Raw genomic sequence first — 22627 nt, 5'->3', positions numbered from 1 at the left:
CATGAAGTGATACTCATCCTACAGTAATTCTGGTACACCTCCAGACATTATATTTTTCTACCATCTTCCAGTTTCACTGGTGCCCATAGAAGTAATCCCATGTATCTTCTTGGTGCTTTTGAACACATGATGTTTAGTAACTGCTATGAAAATATTTTAGTTTCTAGAACTATTAATGCTGAACTATACTCAGCATTTGATGCCTCAATCAAATTCTTAGATATATTTCAATTCAGGCTGAGTTTAGGCAGAACACAGTTGGTTTCCTTTCAACTCAGCTTCACTTTGGGGAACACTTCTGGTGTTACTTCTCAAGTCCGTACTTTTCTTTGAATCCCACTTCGTATTCTGAGGTTGGATTTGTAAGAGCATGCATGTTCAGACTTCTGACCCCATTAGACATATATGCATGCTATATAACACGAAGAATTTTTTTAGAAAAGAAAAGTTATTGATGGTTCAGAATGAACTCCACAAACCTCTGTGTATGACATACAGTTTCTTTTTAATCCCTCAATTCTGCTCTGTCCAACAAGGAGGGACAATGCCATTCACAGAATCCTCCATATTGTGAATACAAATCAGTATTTTCTGTAGAACACAGCTGCTATGGTGACTGGCAACAAATTTTTAAAGAACACATTTTCAAGATAACATTTTAAGAGTGTGCAGTTAATCTTACATTAGGCTACATACTTCTCTAACTGAGAACAAGACAACCAACAGCAAAAAGGTTTGGGAATCTGCTTTTAGCAAATTCTGGCTAGGTTGTGAGTGAGGTGGGGAACTAGGGAGAAAGTGGTGTGTAATGCATACATACAGGGCTGGAGGGTGTTTTCACTTTAAAAGCACGACTTCAATTCTGATAGTTCCTAACTGTCTGCTTTACTCCATAATCCCAGTGCTTTTTAATACAACTCTTTTATGTTCATATTGCAAACAAGACCAAATTAGAAATAATTTGGGTATTCATACTGGAGGATGCATATCACAGAAGAAGCTTGATACATAACAGATATGTTTTTTGTGATAAGGAAAAAAGGAAAATATCACAAGATTCCCCACCTATCTGAAATTGTCTGTGATATAGATTTCTGTGTGGCTTCCTATACCTGTATGTTGTCTTTCAACAGAACATAGAATGGCCAGGGTTGGAAGGGACCTCAAGGATCATGAAGTTCCAAACCCCTGCCACGTGCAGGGCCACCAACTTCTGCATTCAATACTAGACCAGGCTGCCCAGAGCGCCATCCAAACTGGCCTTGAACACCTCCAGGGATAAACAGGGCATTCACAACCTCTCTGTGCAGCTGTTCCAGCACCTCACCACTCTCATAGTGAAGAACTTCCCCCTGACATCCAACCTAAATCTCCCCTCCTTCAACTTAAAACCATTTCCCCTTGTCCTGCTGTTATCTACCCTTTCAAATAGTTGATTCCCCTCCTGTTTGTAGTCTCCCTTTAAGTACTGGAAAGCTGCAATGAGGTCACCCCGCAGCCTTCTTTTCTCCAGGCTGAACAAGCCTAAGCCTGTCTTTGCAGGGGAGGTGTCCCGGCCCTCTGATCATCTTTGTGAAACAGAAACAACAGTCTTTCTCTCCCACAAGGTACCTAAGCTACCTTCTCCCTGGTAACACACAGCATGACTTTGAGATGAAGAGATGTCACTTCTCATACCAGGAGAAACTAATTATTTTCTTAAATACCAATAGTCAGTTAAACATGCCTTCCTCCAGCATTCAGCCGCAGTCTGCACAGTTTCTGTAACTAGCTCAAAGCCAACAGCCACTTCTTGACATCCACTACCTTTTCCTACTACTTTTGCTGCACATAAGATGCTTGGGTTCTTTATCATAAAGTTGTCATGTTAACTCTTGAGTGTCAGAGTATGGAGTCACCCTGCAATCTGTAACCTGTGAATGTGACACAACCATAAATGTAGGACTGTCCTGGCTGCCCAGCAGAAATCCTGCAAAATGGCATTTCAGGGAGTCCATTTCCATAAAGCTTTAATCTCTCTAACTGTGAAAGACCCAAAAGTGCTGTATTTGCTGACAACTACCTGGGAAAAGTGTCAGGGGAGTAGGAGTAGGGGGGAGACAAAAGCAATGAGAGATATTAGCCAATGCCAATTCTGTTCCTTTTGTGTTGCTGTTTGAAGTTAAAAGATAATCATCCCAGGAAAGTGCCATGAACATCAGTTACAGCTATCCTTTATGTTCATGACAAAGCCAGAGGAAGGGAAGTTGTGCTGATGCATGATATCTAGACTTCCATTAATGACTAATAGCAGCAATATCACTTCAGTTTGCTCTTTCTGATGGGAAAATTCTTATTCTTCCAAATCTTTTTTGTGGATAGTAACGAGTGCTCATTTCCAGTAAGCCATGCCAGCTGTGGTAGTTTTGCAGCTCATGGTACTCATGTCAAGCAAAGTTGGGTGTTTGCTTCAGCTTTTACTGAAATCAGCTTACTCTGCCCTGTTCCCATTCCTCTGTTTTTTTCCTCTTTCTCCTCATTTTGAGGATCTGCTACCTTTTACTGACTACACAGATTTTCATTGCTAATAATCTTTTTTCCTTTGTATTTTTTTCCTGTCTGTCTAGTAACTCCTGGCTTCCAAGCCATACACTTTCCGTACATCCTTGAGTATACAAGAGATTTTGAGGGAGCCAGCAGGCTTTCTCACTTCACTTCCTCTAAGAAATTCCTGTTCACTTTTATGTCTCTTAACCAGAACCTGTCATTCCTCTCTAGAGAACAATCCGGGTGTAAACGTTGAAATACTAAGAAAATCCATCTCTGTATTTTGAGATTCTGGGCCATTTTCCACTTGTAACTAGTGCCTTCCTTCAGATGAGAAATAGCTTTAGCTCTCATCTTCTCAGTGAGATTAATAAGGGGTTGAGCAACGTCTGGGGATTATCTGGGCTTTCCAAATGAGTTTGAATTTCACTCTTTGTGTTGATCTTTCAAAATAATTAGGAAGCTGCTTTCCTTGCTTCTGTATTAGAAACAGAGACCAAATTTAATAAGAATTTCATTTTCTAAGGAAAGTGCTCCCCTGGGAAAAGGCAAGAGATCAGAAGGCAACAGAAATGAATTGCTAAGTGGTAAATAATTTACAATTTGCTTCTTTGTGCAATACCCATGCAGAACTCAATATTTCTGGCTGTCACAGTACGTGGCACGTTTTCAGATGTACGATTCTAGGAATAATGTGGTTTTCAGAAACTAGTGGTTTTCATTTGTATATATATATATATTTATAGTCTTGATGGTCAGGAATTAAATTATGGTGGCATGAACAAAAGCATAGAAATGCTTATAATCAGACAAAAATACGTAATAACTTTGAGACTATATACGAAACACGTATTAGATTGTTTTCTTTCTGAATAAATAGAGTTGGCCAAATTTTGTTACAGAGTATTACGGGAAATAACGACTTTCGTCTTAGTAGTATATTAATAGAAGACCTTAACAATAATCTAGGAGAGAAGATTCCGTAGTTATAAAATAGCCAAAAATGCATTTGCTGGATGATTGTAAATCATGAGCTAGATTTTACTTGAGAATTGAATAAACAAAATAAATTAATGATGTCACAGTTTAACACAGTATGCAAAACTGTACATCTCCACTAGTAAGCAAACTGTATTGAAATACAGAGATGATAACTGATAGTTATCATCATGTATTATTATACAGAGTGTGATAACTGATAGTGCTTTGATAAAGACAACAAGAAAAAAAGTGGAACACTAGCACTGTTAAAATGTCCCTGGCGCTTTTGCTATATAATTATTGGACTTCTTACCCTTAATTGCCTTTTAAATTAAGAGAAATTGTTCTGCCTAAAACAGGAAAACCAAACATGTGTAGTGACCTATTTGTCCTGTGGCCAATGTGTTGCAAAGATTAGTGCATCCCACAGCATGAGTGGATATTATCTCTTGGATACTAAGTAATTTTATATCTTTAGCAGAATGTAGCTCTTTCATTAAACAATAAGGAGACTAAAAACCACAAAATCTCGTGCCCTAAGCGCATGACCTGCTCTACTGGAGGTTCCCCAAAGGTCTCTTCCCCCTCTATATACTTGAGAGTGGCCAAGACACCCAAGTCAAAACCACTTCTGAGTAGAAATGGAAGTCATAAATATTATCAATGACAGCAAAATCCATCTGAGTAAGTGAAATTAACATTATGAATGATTCTGTTGTGCTCTGTATAAATGACCACACGACAAGCACAGTGCCAATAGATTGCTGTTTAAAGTGCTGCATAAACACTGCGTTGGCCTTTGGTACTGAGACGAATTTTTCTCTGAGCCTTTAAGAGATCAATTTTATTACTTTTGTAAGCCAGGAGAGCTCTGGTTCTGTCCGCTGTTAAACCAGTGGACATCCAGAACCTGAAAATCCCACTGGAGCTGCTGAGTGTCCACCGCTGCCCTGTGGATCCTCCTCATGCAGTAGGGAATGGGAGAGAAAGGGGATCAGTTCCTGGAAGGTCAGGCTGGATGTGGCTCTGGGCAGCCTGATCTGGTGCTTGGCGAACATAGCAGGGGAGTTGAATCTAGATGATCATTGTGGTCCTTTTCAACCCAGGCCATTTTGTGTTACACAATATAAGCTGAGCTGGGCAAACAGCAGATTCAAAATCCATCAATTTTTCTCCCCTGTTCTGTTCATAATCTGATCCTTCGGACCACATTCTGATCATAATGAGGCTAGGATAGATACGACTGATGTCAGTGATTCCTTTTTGACTGGGACTTTTCTAATAGAGTCAGGTTGGCTCTGTGTATGACCAGACGAGAAATGTGAAAACATGCAGGTACAGATTGTAACTAAAATATGAAACAATATGAAATAGAAGGATTTATATCTGTATTACATATACATAGGCAGTATTGAAACATATTGTCATTCTGCAGACGTATTCCATGAGTTAAACAACAAATTTGATATTTACTTAAAATTGCAGAGTTACCTGGTTCTTGCAGATACTCATAGTCATACCCCAGCTCCCTTGATGGTATAAAAAATTCTCCATTTCTGTAGAGAGGGATGAAGGGAACCATATAATTTTCTCGATTGTGCCCAATGGGTGCATTGGCTGCTGGGTAAACTTCTAGCATGGGTCTGTGTCTTCTTAACCATTGCTCAAAAATGCTTTAAAAGAAAAAGTGTGTCTATTAATGGAGGAGCCTGGCAGAAATTTTCCTCTTGAAGATAAAAAGAAAAGAAGCTGGTCCTTTTTCCTCTTGAACTCTAGAGACAAAGTAGAATTCAATTACTTGAGTTCGTATATATTATACTTTCCAAGTAGTTTGGGGTTAGCTTCTTCAGTACTGAGTTCTTGTGCAAGCATGTGAAAAGCAAAAGACTTCAGGGCTACAGAGCGGCTTTTAAATTCCACAAATGCAAAACTGTGTCACTATGACCTGACTGAAGTTTTTTGCTCAGTAATTTGCAAGATTGTGAGATATAGAAAGCAGGATTAAAGACCTCAATCCTTCCTTGTCACTCATGTTTAAGGCTATTTTTGGGTGGTTTTGTCCCATGCTGCTATGTCCCATGACCCTTCCCTTATTTTTCCTCTGCTGTAACTAGAGGCTTTCACTCCTGCATTAAGGTATGGATATACCATGGCTGATGTAAAACCACAAAGAGGCTGATGTAACACCACAAATATCTTAGGAAGAAAGGATAGGCAATATGAAACCAAAAGCTTGATAAAGTAGATAAGTAGTCAGGAAAGAAGCTTTCTCCAGCTGTGGGTGTTATCAGCACCTCTGACCTCAGCTGCGCTTTTCCTTTTATCTCTGCCACTGGTTCATCTGTTCATCTACCTCCTAATACAGTTCTGAATATTTTAAAAGGGAGGGAGAAAGCTCACATACTGCACTATGGGGGCAGAACAGTTTATGTTGGCATTTTCAAGTGAACTGCTGGATATATTTGGAAAGCAAAATCAACAGCCCTCCAAAACATTCTCAGATCTCCTTTTCTGCCTGAGCTTTGTCTTCTTAATTCTTCACCTTGTTTCAATCCTCAGATCCTCTTAGTGTCATCTGGAATGGAATTGTTTTTCTCAGAGTGTCTGGTATGATGTTATGTTTTGGTTCTAGGAAAAATTCAGTATTAATAACGCGCCAATGTTTATAGATGCTGCTAAGCAGTGTTGTGCAGAACCAAGGCCATTCTCAGTGAAGGGCACAAGGAGCTGGAAGGGAACAGAATCAGGACAGCTGACTTAAACTGGCCAAAGGGGTATTCCAGACCACATGGTATCATAAGGGAGGAGTTTTGAAGGGGGTAAGAGTTCATCTTGCTCTTACACTGCTCAGAGGACTAGCTGTGCATCAGTAGGAGGATGGTGAGAAATTGCTTGTGCATCACTTGTTATATACATTCATATATATAAATATATACATGTATATAGTTGTCATAATTACTATCATTTTCTCTGTCTATTTCTACTCTTACTATTCCCCATGGCTAACCACTACTTGGAGGACACAGACTTTCCTCCCATCTTGTAATTGACTGTACAGGGGCTCAAGTTGTCTTGAAAACATAGAACCTGAGTGCAATCTCTGTGTAGCATGTGAGAACTCTGCAGGTAGAATTTTACCTCCTGTCACTGGGCAGAAATGTTGAGAAACGCTATGTTTATCTCACCAAAATTAATGCTCTCTCTTCATCATGAAAACAGAGCTTGGGCCAGAAATTTGGTTCTTTATTAAGATCAAAAGATTTAGTAGATGAAAGCACCACTATGTTCATCCACCTTGTCAACCTTTAACAATGCAGATTGATTAGAATCTTCATTTGTAGCTTTCCAGTTAAATTTCATCAGCTCTGTCTAGAAAAACTCTCAGAATAACAATATTCAGCTGAAGTTTTCAGATAGACAAATTTGAACAGTGATATCAAGTCTTCAGCTGCAGTTATATTGAGAATTTTTGAACAGAAAGTCTGTAATCTCATTACATCTTTGGAGAATGCCACAGAAAATTTCAGTAATCATTTAAAAAGGCAAATAATATAAAGGAAATCAGGCCGTTAGTCTAGCCTGAGGGGAAGTAGGGCATGGGACTGCCATCCCTACACTGTCTGCCTTATGCTTCTGTTTTGGTCAAGGCCCCCTCACTATCAATGCATTTTTTTCCTAGCAGTTGTAGGAAAAAACGCAGCTAGGTGGGAGCTGAGACAACTCTTCTCTGCATCACAGGACTAGTAGAGGCACAGATGTGGTCTGAATGTAGGGACACAGTAATATATATTTTTTAATATTAACATTTTAAGGTGATGGCAGAGATAGAACTTCGTTCATATTTTCAATGTCTCATCATGATCCATGCCCTAACTTTTGAATGCCCAGTCTAAAGTACTTCTTGGGGTCTGCTTTTTTGAAAATGCTGAGCAGTCATATTTTGAAAATCTGGAGAATTGATGAGCACACAGTTCAGTGCTAGAAGTTGTCATTCTCCTGAAATAACTCTGTAGGACATGCCCTGGAATGCAGCATTCTCTCTGGATGACTTGAATGTTGCAATTTCATAAGCAGTTTCAAGAATTCTTAGGCCAGTAATCTTTTAAATAGAATGCAAATGCAAAGCATTTCCATGGAAATGAACGCATATGCTTTGGAATCCTTCATTTGCAGCATGGCTCCCACATTAAATAGCAAGCTTCTCTTAGCTGTAGCAGGAGCACTGAATTACTGACTCTTATAGCTGATTTTTAGATTTAGATGCAATCATATATCTCCAATTACTAATATGTTGAGTTGTGCTGATGCACAAGCATGCTGGATAATTCACTGAGCTGTTTTTGAACAGTTACGTTTCATGATTCCCAGACTGATGCTGTTAATTGCTTTCATGCATTTTTAAGGAAAACTGGAGTCTTGATGTAGACTAATGCTTCTGCCATTGGTTAGGCACAGTGCCCCCTATCTTCCGGGGTTTGTTTTAACTGAAAGGCCTTTGGGATTCTACAGCTATATGTAAAGTAAAATAATGACCGGTCTTCTGTTTCAGAATACTGGGACCACTGAATTTTGTACATCCTGGGTAAAGAATATTTGGTCATCAGATCCATTTTCTATGGAGAAAAGGTTTTGTTTTCTTTCCTTAAAACTGCTGTGTTGTAGAATATTTTCTTACACCCTGAAAATATGTGCTCATTTTGCATGTTTCGTTCAGTAGCTGCAAACTTGGAAGAGCTTAGGGCTGCAGAAGGAAATCCTCATGCAGAGAGACAAAGTGCTGATATAATTAGCTGGTCCCTTTGTGAGGTGATGATGTAAAAACCAGATTGGTGGCAGAGTGACAGATCTGAACTCCTTAGATTTCTTGATTATCTTGGCAAAATTACTGCTTATCAACCTCTTCACATTACTTTGTCCCCGAGAGCTTAACAAAGCAAGAAAATGAAAACTGAAAGGCCTTTTAATTCTGCATCATTTCCATTGCTTGGCATTATGAAAATAATGGTACCAAAAAGAAAGCTAACGAGTCAGGACTCTGTGATAGCCAATCTCTGTATTTTTTCTATTCCCAAAATGTAGTGGACAGAAGTTCAATGAAGGGAAAGTCTGTCCAACTTCTATAACAGCCTGTTTGGCTACTTTCCTCCTCAGTATGTAGACACAGAGGAGAAGCAGATAATTATTTAGTTGCACAGGTCACAGTGGCATTTTCCAGACACGGAGACATTTTTAGCATTGCATTCCCAGCTAGATTGGCATCATTTGGGAGATGCTGGCAGTGCTGAAAAGAACAGATGGGATGAGAGAGTGGCGGGATGCACAAAGCGGGATTAAGAGAAGAATGTCTAAAGCAGTTGGGAATTTTATTTAGAGAATAGAAATTAGGAGGACCAAACCTGGGATCAAAATCTGGAGATAAACCATAAATCCTCACTAGCATGTAGAGAAGGGAGAGGGAAAGGAAAGAAAGTTTCTGTGTGGAATACATGGGTCATCATCTCTTTATCTACAGGAAATGGACAAATACATGGGCCTTGCAAAGAAATATCTCTTTATCTAAGTCAATTAACTTCTGATCTTATTTGAAATCACTCAGAGCTTGAACTTGACCGTCACAAAAAATTTGGAAGAGTGAGCAAATTGAGCAGAGTGGGCTCCTTCTTGCACTGAATCATAGAATGGCTTGGACTGGAAGAGACCTGAAAGATCATTCCATTCCAACCCTCTGTTGTGGGCAGGGCTTTCCCCCACTGGATCAGACTGCCTAGGGCTCCATCCAGCCTGGCCTTGAGAAGCTCTAAAAATGGGCTATCTTCAGCTTCTCTGTGTAGTCTGTGCCAGTGGTTCACCACCAATGAGTAAATAATTTCCTCCTAATATCTAATATCTTTCCTCTTTTAGTTTAAAACAGTTTTCTGTTTTGCCTATCCCCTTCAGACCATGTAAAAAGTCAGTCTCTTTCCAGTTTGTAACTCCCATAAGATGTCAGTGAGGTCTTCCTGGAGCCTTCTCTTCTCCAGGCTGAACAGGCCCAGCTCTCTTCTTTGTAGGACAGGTGCTCCAGCCCTCTGATATAAAAATGGTATCTAATTCTTAGTTTCATCTTCCCCAAGTTGCATATTCCCCAACCCACTTTAACCACTGTGGCTTGTGGATCAAGCAAATTCCCTTCACTTTATACATCTTGGTGCCTTACTGAAGGGCAGTTTGCTCATGCAACACGTAAGCATCTCCTGTAATGGCAGGGAATGAGGGTGACAGCTCTTATCTAGGAAGGTCATGGGCAATCAGGATTTAGGAAATAGAAATTTAAAATATGGAAATGGACTAACTGGAATGGAAATCAATCTTGCGATAACCTTAATGCCCTTCGCATGTCTTCAGTGGCAAGCAAAAGTAACTTGGAATAGTAGCTTTTATTTAAAGGCTTTAGAAATAATTGTATGTAGATCGCAGCAAAGACTATTTCTATCTGGAACGCTGCTCCCTTCTGTTGAGGAAATCAAAGTGCCCAAATTGCATGTCCAAAGAGGTTAAGGAACAAAAAAAGGATAGAAAAATAATATGAATTTTGAAAGAGGTTCTATTTCATGTTCAAAGCCCAAAGAGGCTCTGTCTCTCTGTACTGCATTTCCAGAGTAGAAATTATTTTCAAGAGGGATTTTTGTAACAGTAAATATTTAAGATTTTAGAACTGCTAGATTATGGTGATCAATATTCAATGCAAAGATTATTTTTGTCATTTATAAACAGTATTTTAATGTTACAGGATAGTTTTATTCAGATATATTTAGGCTAAAAGAAAGCTCTGTGTTCTCACTGAAATAATTGATCTAAGGTCATGATAAATTATCAGTTAAACTCTTTGGATCAGTCAGAGTTTAATACCTTTGAGTCCCAGTGCTGCTACTGTAAATGCTGGCACATGTTAACAAATAATAAAGATACCCACCAGGCATGTTGCTGCTTTGGTAGCTTAAATTTTCAGTCTGACGAAATACACTTTGCTTTCACAAAGCATTTTAGTGTGGTAGGGTGCTTTTACAGAGAAATTTAAAGGCATCCGTAAAAGACATGGATATATCACTTCAATTTGATTGTGTATAAAGAGACCTGATTATTTTCCTTATTCTGCTCCATACATACTAGGTAATATAAAATGAAATGAAATGAGCCATAGAAGAAAATTAATTTGAAAAAAACATGGTTTAAAAGAAGAATTGGGGGGAATGAGATTGATTTGAGGATGATTTTAAAAAGGGCACCAACATGTATTTCTGGATTCATATTATTCTATGAATAATATATGCAATGGGATTATAGCTGATGAAAGGATGAGTCAAGAAACAAATGGGTTTATTTTGCCAGTGGGAAATATCAAGCAGAGTATAAGCAGTACTGCCGTATGTAGGCTTCATAACTTCATTCTGTTCTAGCTATAACGTGTGCTCTGAAAAAAAAGATACTGCTCACAATAAGGAGATCTTAAAGCCTGGGAAAAAAAAAAAGAAAAAAAGAAAAAAAGAAGTAAAGTAAAACAACAAGAATTGGTATATCCTTCATAATTTTGAAGAGCCATTTCCTGTCAGTCTGCCTCCACAGTCATGCACAGAGCTATGCTGGATTGCAGCATAGGAAGAGAAACCAGACCAATATCTGCTATTAGCCATTTCTTTGTACTGTACCACCACCGAGAAGTGACACGTAGTGTAAGCCTAACTGGATGTTTGGGAAGCTTTCCTAGGAGAGGTTCAAGTCACGTGCTTTACCTTGCAATTAAGGACAGCTGGAGAGAGGGAAAGGAGGAAGAAGAGGATTCAGTACCTCCTCATACATTCCATGCCACCACAAACATGTGTATCCCCAATGGAAGGACAGTGTTGGCCTTGTGGTGAAGGTCCATAGTCAATCTATGTCTCAAAATACATTCTTGCTTTCCCCCTACTTTCTTGTCCTCAACCTCCTCATATGTGATTGTGCAACCTTGTCATAACCAGGATTAAGGAGCTGATTTGGTTTAAATACTAACTTCTCATTTATTTCCATTTATTTCAGGTTAGATGAGGTGAGATAAAGTCCTGCACCTGATGCGTTATGCTTTTACTTGATGGCCAGTACAACAGAGGAACAGAGGTGAGCACCTCCACGTAGCATTGAGAGATTAGCTATGGTGGTTATATAGCAGTTATGCTGATGTAAAGTAACTGTGGAGCTGTGCCCTTTCTTTTTCAGCCTGATACATCCATACACCTCTGCTAAACTGTATGGATGCATACTAAAAGTTTAGCTGTTACATAGCAACCTGGCAAGCCACTAATAACTATGTCACACTCAAATACATACCCATGTCACTGGTTGCACCAAACTTGAAACAGTATCTTTTATTCCTGATTTATGTTTGCAAGACTGAGACAAGGTCAGGCTCACTACAGCAGAAGGAAGGCAGAATGTTGTTACTTAGAGCACGTCTATACAGTTCGTTTCACAATCATGAGATCTGACATTCTGTAAAATAAATCTGGCAAGCAACATATATTTGCATTTGGAAAGAAAGGGAAAAGAAAACAAACTGAGCAAAGCTGAAATGCCAGTATGAGAACTGTGATTACAGAGTAGTCATCACTTTAAAAGTTGGCACTATCCACCTGATAATACAAAGTCACTTCAGGTAATTCCCACCCCAAGCATTTAGGAGAAACATTGGTACTCTGCTACTGGAAGAGCTGCTAATGCAGAGGTTGTAAAGTCAAGGCACTGTCCTCTTTGCCAATGTATGCAGTTATATTGCAGTGTCATTCTTTTCTTTTAAGTTGGCTAAAGACAGTACAGGGACTCAGGCTGGTTGTAAACAAATTGAACCTGTCAAAATGCAAGTGTCTGATTAAAAATTAACTTGCTGACCTCAATTATTGTAAGAAACGCAGCCAAAGCTGTGATTCCTCATATTGAGCCAGTGCTGAGGACTGCCCTGGGTTTCAGTGCTTGTCCTTGTGGTACCACTGCCAAATTACCTCTAGATCAGTTTCCAGACTAGCTAGTGGAGAGAACCATGTGTGCATGTATGAGTTTTTTTGGGTTAATTAAAAAGAGTGTGACCAGCAGGTTGAGGGAAATGATCCTCCCCCTCTACTCTGCCCTGGTGAGGTCAAATGTAGATTATAGTGTCCAGTTCTGGGCTCCCCAGTTCAAAAAAGACAGGGATATCCTGGAAGGAGTCCAGCAGAGGTCCACAGAGACAACAAAGAGCCTGGAGCATCTCCTTTATGAGGAAAGGCTGAGTAACCTGGGTCTATTCAGCCTGGGGAAAAGAATCAGAGACAGATTGGGTATTTACAGCCAGTAACTAGGGGATTCAGATTCTATATATGTATATATATAGCTCTATTTTTCATTAATAGGCTTTCATCCTGATCGTGCACAGAGAATAAGAGGATTAAATTGTTCATACTGTTAGCATTTGTGAATGGTGCATTTTCTTTGTTGATGTGTATGGTCGTATGTACATATACATATACATATGTACTGTGTGTATACGAACCTATCAGAATATATTCAGTCTCAGTACAGTTTGGACCTGAGAACATGGAGCTGTGGTAGTCTTAACATTACTGGGCTAGCAGATATGACAGCCTCTCATTTTAAACACATAACTTACACAAAACAGATGAAAGAGGATGTTTTGGCCCAATGGAGCTGTTCCTTCGTGCAAAGCTGTTCTTCTGAATTTTATCTTGAAACACAGAATCTCATTTAGATCAATCATATGCCTCTGAAATATGAATATTCATTTTCAGTGAAGATCTGTCCTGTTTTGTTGTTTCCCTTTATTCTGCTTTCTGACCAAAAGAGTTTGTTTAGTTCACCGTGGACCAGGCCACCTGCAACACCAAGTAGCAACATACAGGTGACACAAAGCCCCTTAGTTATCCAGCTGAAGTACAGGCTGCCTCCCCAGAGACTGTTCTCTGGCTGAGCCAAGGCTATGTGCACCAGGCTGACACCTTCCCACTTGTTACAAAGTACCACCAGGGCTGGGAGAGCTGTGTGGTGCCAGAGGATCTTGGCATAGCTCTGCTTTACCATCCCACTACAAGAATCTGTACTTTCTTCCACTTTCTTTGCTTTCATTTATGGCACTGCAAAACCTGGGTACTTGGAGAGTGTCAGACTGAGGAAACAAGAGAGAGAGAGACAGTAAAGGTATAATGCAACATGATCATCCCCATCTGCAAGACAATCAACACCACTTTCTTTGTCCATGTCCCACTTTATGAAAAAATCAAGGTGGTTGTATTGCTGGGCATATGTGATATTTTAATATCCCATCTGCTAATGTGATTTAGAACAGCTTTTCCCTTATCTTTATGATGCCCTCAACACCTTTATGTGATTAGGAGAATACAAAGATCTGCCTCAGGGCTGCACGGCTTTCAGTCCTTGCCCCTGTAATTAGGCAGTGCTCCAAGTGTTCCTCTTCTAGAACACAAAATGCAGAAGCTTCTCCAAAGTTTATCATGAGAAAAAGCTGCTCAGGGACCTGAGTCCAAATGAGGATTAAGACAAAACAGTCCTGAGCAGAGCTGGCTGCTGGCAGTGTAGGTGTAAGTACTACTCCTCTAAGAGGAAAGCTGCTTGAGGCTTCAACTCCATTGCAGTTAAGCCTTGAAGCACGGCTCTCAAACAAACAACAAAGCCTAACCTGTTGGCAACCCATTTTGCCACTCAATGAATCTCACTGACTGATTCTTGTTTTCTCTCTTTGTAGAAAATGCTGTAGGCTGAACCAACAACTGCTGAGCCCAGTTTATATTTGGTGGGTTGCTGATGGATTGCAACATAAACAGCTTTATTCCTACTGGAGAAAGAGATAATGGATAAGCTGAGCATGACATATTGCTTATGACAATAAAAGCAGGAGCTGAGTGTTGGAATTTGAGTAGGAATCTGAGCAGAGGAATGTGAATGTGAATACTGGCTAGTACAGGACTAGGTAGTGCCTCATTGTAACTTGTTTATTGATAGAGCAAACTAACTCCTACAGATACTTGCTTGGCTGGAAAAAATAGCGAGTTTTGGTTGGACATTGGTGGGCTCAGATTTGAGCAAAAAAATGATCTAAACTGTTCCTACTTTTCTTAGTCAAGCCAGTCTCCTAATACCAGTGAGAGTCAGCAATGCCTCCACCTAGTTGCAGGAGGGAAATTCTTGTTACTTTAAAATAGTGGTGTTCTTTCACCCCTTGCTGTCAATCCATGTTAATTTTTGACTAAAATTAATATATTTCTCATTCATGTTTAGGTCTCCAGTGTTTCTCAGCACTGTTAAAAACAAGAGATAAATGAGAAATGATGGTGTCCCTTGACCATTGTACTCAGCACTGGTAAGGCCGCACCTCAAGTACTGTGTTCAGCTTTGGGTCCCTCACTGCAAGAAAGACCTGGAGCATGTCCAGAGAAGGGCAACAAAGCTGTGAGGGCTCTGGAGCACAAGTCTTACAGGGAGCAGCTGAGGGAGCTGGGATTGTTCAGTCTGGAGAAGAGGAGGCTTAAGGCAGATCTTATCATTCCCTACAGCTCCCTGAAGGGAGGCTGTGGTGAGGTGGGTGTCAACCTCTTCTCACAGATAACAGGGATAGGATGAGAGAAAATGTCTTCAAGTCGTGCCAGGGGAGATTCAAGTTTGATACTAGGAAAAAATTCTTCTCCAAAAGACTAGTTACATGCTGGAACAAGCTGCCCGGGGAGGTGGTGGAGTCACTGACCCTAGAAGTTTTCAAGAAATGTTTAGATGTTGTACTGAGAGACACGGTTAAGAGGGAAATATGGGTGATAGGGGAATGGTTAGACTGGAAGATCTTAGAGGTTTTTTCCAACCTTGATGATTCTATGAAAAAAAAAAAAAAAGGAAATAGAAATGCAAGTGTGTGTTGCATGGGGAAAGAAAAAAGATAATATTTTCTGGAATATATTTCCTCCCCTGTCTTTCTTGGGTTCATCATTGTTACTGTTTGCAGCTAACAGAAAAACATCACTTGAAGTAAAAGATATTACAAATGCTAGCTGCTCTAAAGTTTAATAACTAGTTTCTCCTGAAGAGAACGATAACAAGCAGATTAAAATGGACTGCTGTGGCAGTGGCTGGACTGACTGTAACCCGCTCCTGTTCTCTTGGAATTCATTTCTTTTGAGATCGTCATTACTGAGGTTCACAAGGGCATGTAATATATAAATCACATCTACGGCAGCAAAGTGATAATTTCTTTGGATGAATAGAAGGCAGCTACACGTGGGTGAGAAAAGTACCATGTTATCCTGTGATTTTTTACAATTTGAACAATTATGGCTGCTATTATTGCCAAAGTGCTGCAGGAAGCAAATTCAGTGCTATGTTACTTGTCTGCATCAGAGTTTGTCTTGATCATTGTGACACAAAGAGAGCTTTTTCCTCCTCTAGTGTTACAAGAATAGGTGAAGACAAAGACCAACCAGGTGGTTCTTGCCAAGTTTCAGGGCATAGTAACCTTTATTTTTAAAAACCACTAATAGCTTGCATAATATATAGCGTATAGAAGTGATCAATTCTATAACAGCATTGGCTGAACTGAAATCTTGCAGTAAAAATGATAGGAAACATGCATTTTAAATTGAACTACTTGAACGGAACCTCTTAGATTACTGATTTTTAAGAGCAGGATGGGTCATTAGAAACATCCAACCTGAATCATGACTCAGAAAGTGAGATCTCCAACTATTTTCCACGTATATTCCAAAGATGCATGCTCTACCTTCCTCTCACTGTTACCCAAAGCAAGCTAGGTCAGCAGCACTATAGATTTTATATATGTTTAATCAAGACCAAGAGCATTTATCTACAGAGCCTATTGCTTGTTCCTATCTTTCCCTGCCTCTAATTCTATAGGGTCTACTTGCGGATTTCCAGAGGACTTAAGAATGTCCTCTGGAACTCCAAGCAGCTTCCTCAAGTGTATTATAGACTCAGTTCTTGTCTACCCAGTGAGCAAAGCAGATTAGATGTGGTGTAACTCTACAGAGTTGTTCCTGGGTCCCTTTGGGTGTTTCGCAATTGAGTAACAGGGATTGCACAATTTCTTTACCAAACCAAAGATAGAATACATGTTCAGTATCTTGGTATATGATTTGCCTTTCAGGCCAGAACACAGCGATATCAAATGAGAGATACTGGGGATCAGTGTTTCTCAGCAACACCCCAAGCTTCCCACTTACACTCTACTTTCCATGGATATATTTATACGGTATTTTGCAGTAGATGCGAACTCACTCTACCCACATACTAAGCCCACTTTGAGTGAGTCAGCTCCATCAAACAAATAGCTCTGGTTTAAGTGGTGCTAAGCCTAAGAGTTTAGAGGGGAGGTTTAATAGCTCCAGTGCAATGCCAGCTCATGACATGGCAGCTACATGGCTTGTGGCAACAGAGGGACCCTGTCTCCTGCTGATTTGCAGATGTCCCCAAGGGGAGGACGAATTAAGACAACTCCTTCCCTGCTATCATTTCTAAAATACTTGCATGAATGTCCCACCCTCTCAGTACTGATCTGCTCTGTATCTCATCCCTGTCATGGGAATCTGTGTGTGCCAATAAAAGGAGAGACCAAGGTCATAGGATCACAGAAACATTGAGATTGGAAAAGACCTCTAAGAACATTTAGTCTAACCACTGAAAAAGTGTAAAAAAAGATTAATGGGCAGCACTTTTTTCCCTTTGATGCCTCACCAGGTTAAACTCAGATGTTTTCTGTGAAGTGGTGGCTTCCAACACTGGTAAGGAAGGGATCTCATCACCCATGTAAGGGCATTCTGATGAGGTCTCCATACAGCAGTGTCTGTGTAATACATGCAAGGCAGGTATGAGAAGCCCAATAGGCAGCAACCACCCAAGGTATATCACAGAAGTGCAGTTAATTTCCCTGAGAGCTTTGAAGGTTGGGAGATAACTTTGTCACCCCCTTCTTTCCCCATCTTGCTCACTCGTATGCTGCCACTGAAACCACACAGCCCCAAGCTGCTGTAGTTTAAGATTCTTCTGGACAGTGATCTCAGACACAGGGTTTAAATTTGGAGTGATCCTGGGTGGAGCCAGGAGTTGGACTGGGTAATCCCTGGGGATCCCTTCCAACTTGGGATATGCTATGATTCAGTGATTCTTACTCTGAGGGTAACAGTAGCCCAGCAATGCTTGTGCTTTCCCTAAATGGAAGGACTTTACCACATTTCTCTTTCATGTCAGGGACAACTGCAGAGAACACTTAACTTCTTCCACTGCCTACACAGAGACACTTTGGAAGATAAGTGCTGGGCACAGATAGCTTCCCATCCTGAGCTGACATGATGCAGAAGGACTTTGGGAGGAGGTGTATTGCTAATGCAAACCTCTTGACCTCTCTTTGTCTATTAGCTTTTACACAACTCCATGCCATAGTTTACTCAGTTCCAGAAAAACTTTTACCAGGGCAACTTTTACCCTATGCCATCTGCTTTTTGTTTGTTTGTTTGTTTGTTTTCTGTAAACATACCTTAGAAGGCAATGAGTTTTGCTGTATTGATATCAAAAGAGAAAATTAATCATACATTTTGCATTTATGCAATGACTCCTCCATTTTTAATGGGGATACTGCTTCTTTGGCTTCATGTTTTGCTCACGGTGTCTTGCACTGGAGACACTTCAGGATAAAGAATGATTTCTCTTATTTCATGTTATGTCTGGAAACCTAATTTTGCCATACAGGAATTTCCAATGATTCTTTTTGAATGATTTCACTCAAAATTCTCCAAACTCTCAAAGCAAATAGTTTTTAAGAGCTAAAAAAATCTTGTTTCCTGTCAACATTTCAAAACAAGAGAAGAACTTGGGTTTTCTCATTCTGTTTTTTTGTTTATTTGTTTGCTTGTTTCCGAAGCCTGAGGTGACATTTAAGAGAAAATGAAAATGTTGTTTATAAAACAGAATTAAAATAAGAGGCTTTTATTTTGACATATCCTGGGAGAGAAAAGCACATTTCCTCTTGTTAAGTATTTTCCAACAAAATCACTTCTGATGCAGTGTTAACTTTTTGAGGAGAATTAAGGCAAAACTGACATGAAGGTGAGTATATTGAGCCTAAAGGGGCTGAAAGTGCCTGCAGTGGGCTATTGCTGGCATGCAATTCATGATGTGCAGATTTTGACTACTAATATACTTTTGAACAGATTGCTTCAGATGCACTTGTTAATTTGTCACTTCACTGATAATCAATGTGATAAGGAACATTTTATTGTTAGATCCTGACATGAGCCAAAGTATGGCATTTCCTAATGCTCTCAGTTCTCCATCCTGCAAAGGAGTCTGTGGCAGCTGATGTTGCTGAGCAGCATGGGGACATTTGGACAGGTAGAATTAGTGGCATTTTCACATAGTGCTGAAACTGATATATGGCAGTTACTCCTGCTTGGAAGCATGCATGTATATAAATAAGTTAAAGTCTCTCCATTCCCTGTGTGATCTTATACATGACTTGGATTGCTTTTGGCAGAGTGCACCTGTCCAAAAGTACCCAATTGAAGAGCTGAAATTTTGTCTCTTTGAATGCAAATATTTTGCCCTGTGAGGTAGCAAGCAATAGTCACTACTGAACCAACAAGATCAATGCAGAGATGCCCAGCTGTCTCTTGTCATTGCCATCTCACAGAATTGTAAATGAAGCAATTGCTCACGTTGCTCATATTCTCACCTGAGAAGCATAGTCAGAGGCTAAGTATATGCCAGGCACAGCACAGACTAGAGCAATTAGACGGTCCCTTAATGACATAGCTTATAATTTACACATGGGACAAGGGACAACAGATGGATGCAGACATGCAAAAAAGAACTAAGCAGCTATGCAATGATGCCACAGTGATTCACCAGTGAGATGGTGAAGGTTTCAGCTTACTGATGTCTTAGCTTTTCTACCACTGTCACAGTAAAGGAAAGAGCAGTGACTGAAGCCATGGATGCATAGTTTGAAAAGTTCCCAAAGAGGAGACTAAACTTTACAGAAGCAGGAGACCAAAAGTCTGTATTATACTGTGTGCCTCTGGAAAATCAGTTCTAAATTGCTCATGATATAATTAGTGCCTTTGAAAGTCACCCATGTTATTGTGATAAACCTTGCCCGGTATTACGGAACTCAGAAATGAGATGAGAATTGGAGCCCTACTGCGTTAGTAGCTGTAAGAGTATAAAGCAGCATGGAGATCTTCAGTTGCAATTTATTTTTCCCATTGATATTTAGGGTTTCTTAGCTCTTTGCAAAGGACATTATTGGGGTAGGTTATGGAATTCAAGGACTGGACAAGTACGAAAGTACAGAAGTACAGAAATGAGAAGAAGCCAAAAACATTAAAAGGACAACGGTGCAGGGAGAACGGATGAAGATACTGTGGAGAGGTAAGGATGAAGGGGTTGAAAGAGTCATCACAGAGGAAAGAATGCCTTTTCAGAGCTCAGAAAACACCCCTGTGAGCTCAAATGCAACTGTGGGCCCATGCTTTCACTGACTGTGCAGCTGCTCCTTGCAGCTTGAGTGGGCTGACTCCTCCCTTGTTATTGCCTCGTGCTGACTGTAGAGCATATCTGAATGGCAAAGAGATTTGCAATTAGGAGAAATGCTTCACACAGCTAAAAAAAAATCTCATTTTTTGCTGAATATATAGCTTATTTGCATCTTTTTTCCTTTTCCTTTTTCTTTTTTTCTTTTTTTCTTTTTCTTTATTTCCTTTCTTCCTTCCTTCCTTCCTTCCTTCCTTCCTTCCTTCCTTCCTTCCTTCCTTCCTTCCTTCCTTCCTTCCTTCCTTCCTTTCTTCCTTTCTCGCTCTCTCTCGCTCTCTCTCGCTCTCTCTCTTTCTTTCTCTCTTTCTAAGTGATTCAACTAACAATCAATGATTGATAATTAATAATTCTCACAGTGGTCACCTATTTTTACTAAACCTTGGGGTTTGATCTTTCCCAGCAAATAAGAAGGCGAGGAGTCTGATTTATCAGTACTAAGAAAGATGTTGCCTGAATACATTCATACTTCTTCATTGATGAAAGAGAATGACATAAAAAGAAGAGCATTTATAAGCCAAACTTCGCTTTCCTCCTGAGAAAGGTGCTTTCCACATCTCTGCTCCCTCCATCCCTCCCTCCTGTCAGGCACCAGGCCTGGGTAGGAAGGGCTGAGGGCAGCAGATGGGAACTGGCTGTTGCTCAGTTTGGAAAGCAGCTCCTGACATTTGGCTCACACCTGTCAGCAGACTCCGTATACACTTGTTTATCCTCCTCTGTACCATATGTTTCCATGGAAAAGCAGTCTCAATGATCTATTGCCTTACTTCTATCATTCCTATTATGGTCATAACTGAGCATTTCACAGTCGTTAATGCATTTACACTGACAGCATCCCTGCTGCGTGGGCATTTAGTATCACCCACTTTACAGATGGGCTAGCTGAAGCTCAGATCAACAGATCCTCAAAAGTCTTTGGGTATGTCTTGTTGAATTCAATGGGAAGAAAACACATCTCCAGGAGAAGTGAGCTTGGGAAAGCAAACTACATGCTCAGTTTCACTCAGGCAACTTGTAGTGGTGTGAGGAATCCCCCTTCTGGATCCTAAACTGATGCTCAAAGCTCCAGGCCATTTTGTTTTTTTTTGACACAGAGTTGTTTTGTAAGATCCAGCAGAGCTGTGGTTGCTGCCTGCAGTTTTTCTTCACCCTTTGCCAGTAACCTCCTGTCTCACAACCCTCCACGTCCTCAGCACGTTCTAGAGGGGATATTGTCTTCTGCAGATTTAGTGTAAATATTAGATAGTTAAAAGACTGCTTCTGCTCCTGTATGCTTTTTCTCCCATTTCCTCTGTGCTTTATATTCTTCCCTGCATCTCAAAACTTCTTTGCAATCTTTCATAATCAATGTCTATGTAGGAGAGAAACAGAATTCTTTTAAATGTACTGTACGTACCTATCAGTCACCTACTTATAAATTATAACTAAAAGCATGATTAATCTGTCATGGATAAGGCTGCTAAGTAACCCTAATCATGCTAATTCATTTCTGTCACTTACACAAAGGCAGCATTATCATCAGTTTTCATATCCGTGTGTACTGAAACCCGTATACACAGCAGCTGCAGAGGACTGGTAGAGTTCTTTCTGCCACAGATAAGATGAGGTTGCATCATGGATTTCTGCATTGTCCCCGCAGTGCTGGTGCAGTGATTTACTTTCTTGGTACCAGTAGGATTTAATGATGTTATCTTTTGCAAATAATTTTGCCTTCTAAAATGGATGACAATTGCAGTTATGAAAAGTATTTCCAGGGCCTTATAATGACTATAAGTGAAGTTCCTCTGCGGGAGGGGTCAGCATGAAGGCCAAGGTGCTACTTAAGCTCTGCACTGCGTGGGAGCTAAGAGATGCGTAGGCCTTATACAAGTGTGAATGTCTAAGGAAAACAATGTCTTTTGATATTGCAGAGAATAATGTGTTCCCTTCTGTGTTCCCTTTCTCTGAGTGTTCAACTAAGCCATTTTTAAAAGCCTAGACACTGGAAAGTTAATTTCCAGGTGCCAAACTTGAAATTTGTAACTGCACCTGAAACCCAGGGTGCATCCACCCTGTAAAGCAGTCAATGGGCGGATATAATCATAGCTAAGTTATGCTGTTTAACTTTTAAAACGTTCTGAGGAAAGTTTTTGGCAAAGTTTCAAAACTGACACCTCCAGAAGTCTAGTTACAACCTACATATTAGGAGTAGAACAAAGCAGGGTCACCCTACAAAGGAACTAATCCAGTGATGCCTCGGTGACCTGCCTAGACTTGATGCTTGTTTTTAATTGGATGAACAATGAAGAACACAGCCATTAGGTTCATTAATTATGTAACCTGAGTGGAAAAAACAAACTTTATCTTCCATATATACAGCCTTTTGTTCAAGTTTGATAAAGTTTTATGTAAGTGCGTTAGTATAAACTGTCTAGAACTAAAGAAGTTCCCTGCAAGATGATGTTTGAGAATATAATCTGCATCCCTTTTGTGCTGCATGCCTTGGAAACCTGGATAAAGAAACCGTTTTGGTTTT

At 40.1% G+C, this 22627-nt stretch overlaps 1 protein-coding gene across 1 annotated transcript in view; it reads right to left on the bottom strand.

Moving 5' to 3' along the window:
* The window catches only part of TYR (tyrosinase), a 45684-nt gene that overhangs the window by 912 nt on the left and 22145 nt on the right, over positions 1-22627 (bottom strand). The window contains exon 4 of the mRNA XM_042839847.1: positions 4999-5180. Within this exon, the coding sequence (XP_042695781.1) occupies positions 4999-5180 (182 nt within the window). The remainder of the gene's footprint in view (positions 1-4998; positions 5181-22627) is intronic.

The sequence above is a fragment of the Centrocercus urophasianus genome, unplaced genomic scaffold (assembly GCF_019232065.1).
Source record: "Centrocercus urophasianus isolate 14NV4802_14NV808 unplaced genomic scaffold, USGS_Curo_1.0 seq_1, whole genome shotgun sequence".
Lineage (NCBI taxonomy): Eukaryota > Metazoa > Chordata > Aves > Galliformes > Phasianidae > Centrocercus > Centrocercus urophasianus.
Note: the sequence above shows the minus strand (reverse complement) of the source record. Positions and strands in the feature narration are given on the sequence as shown.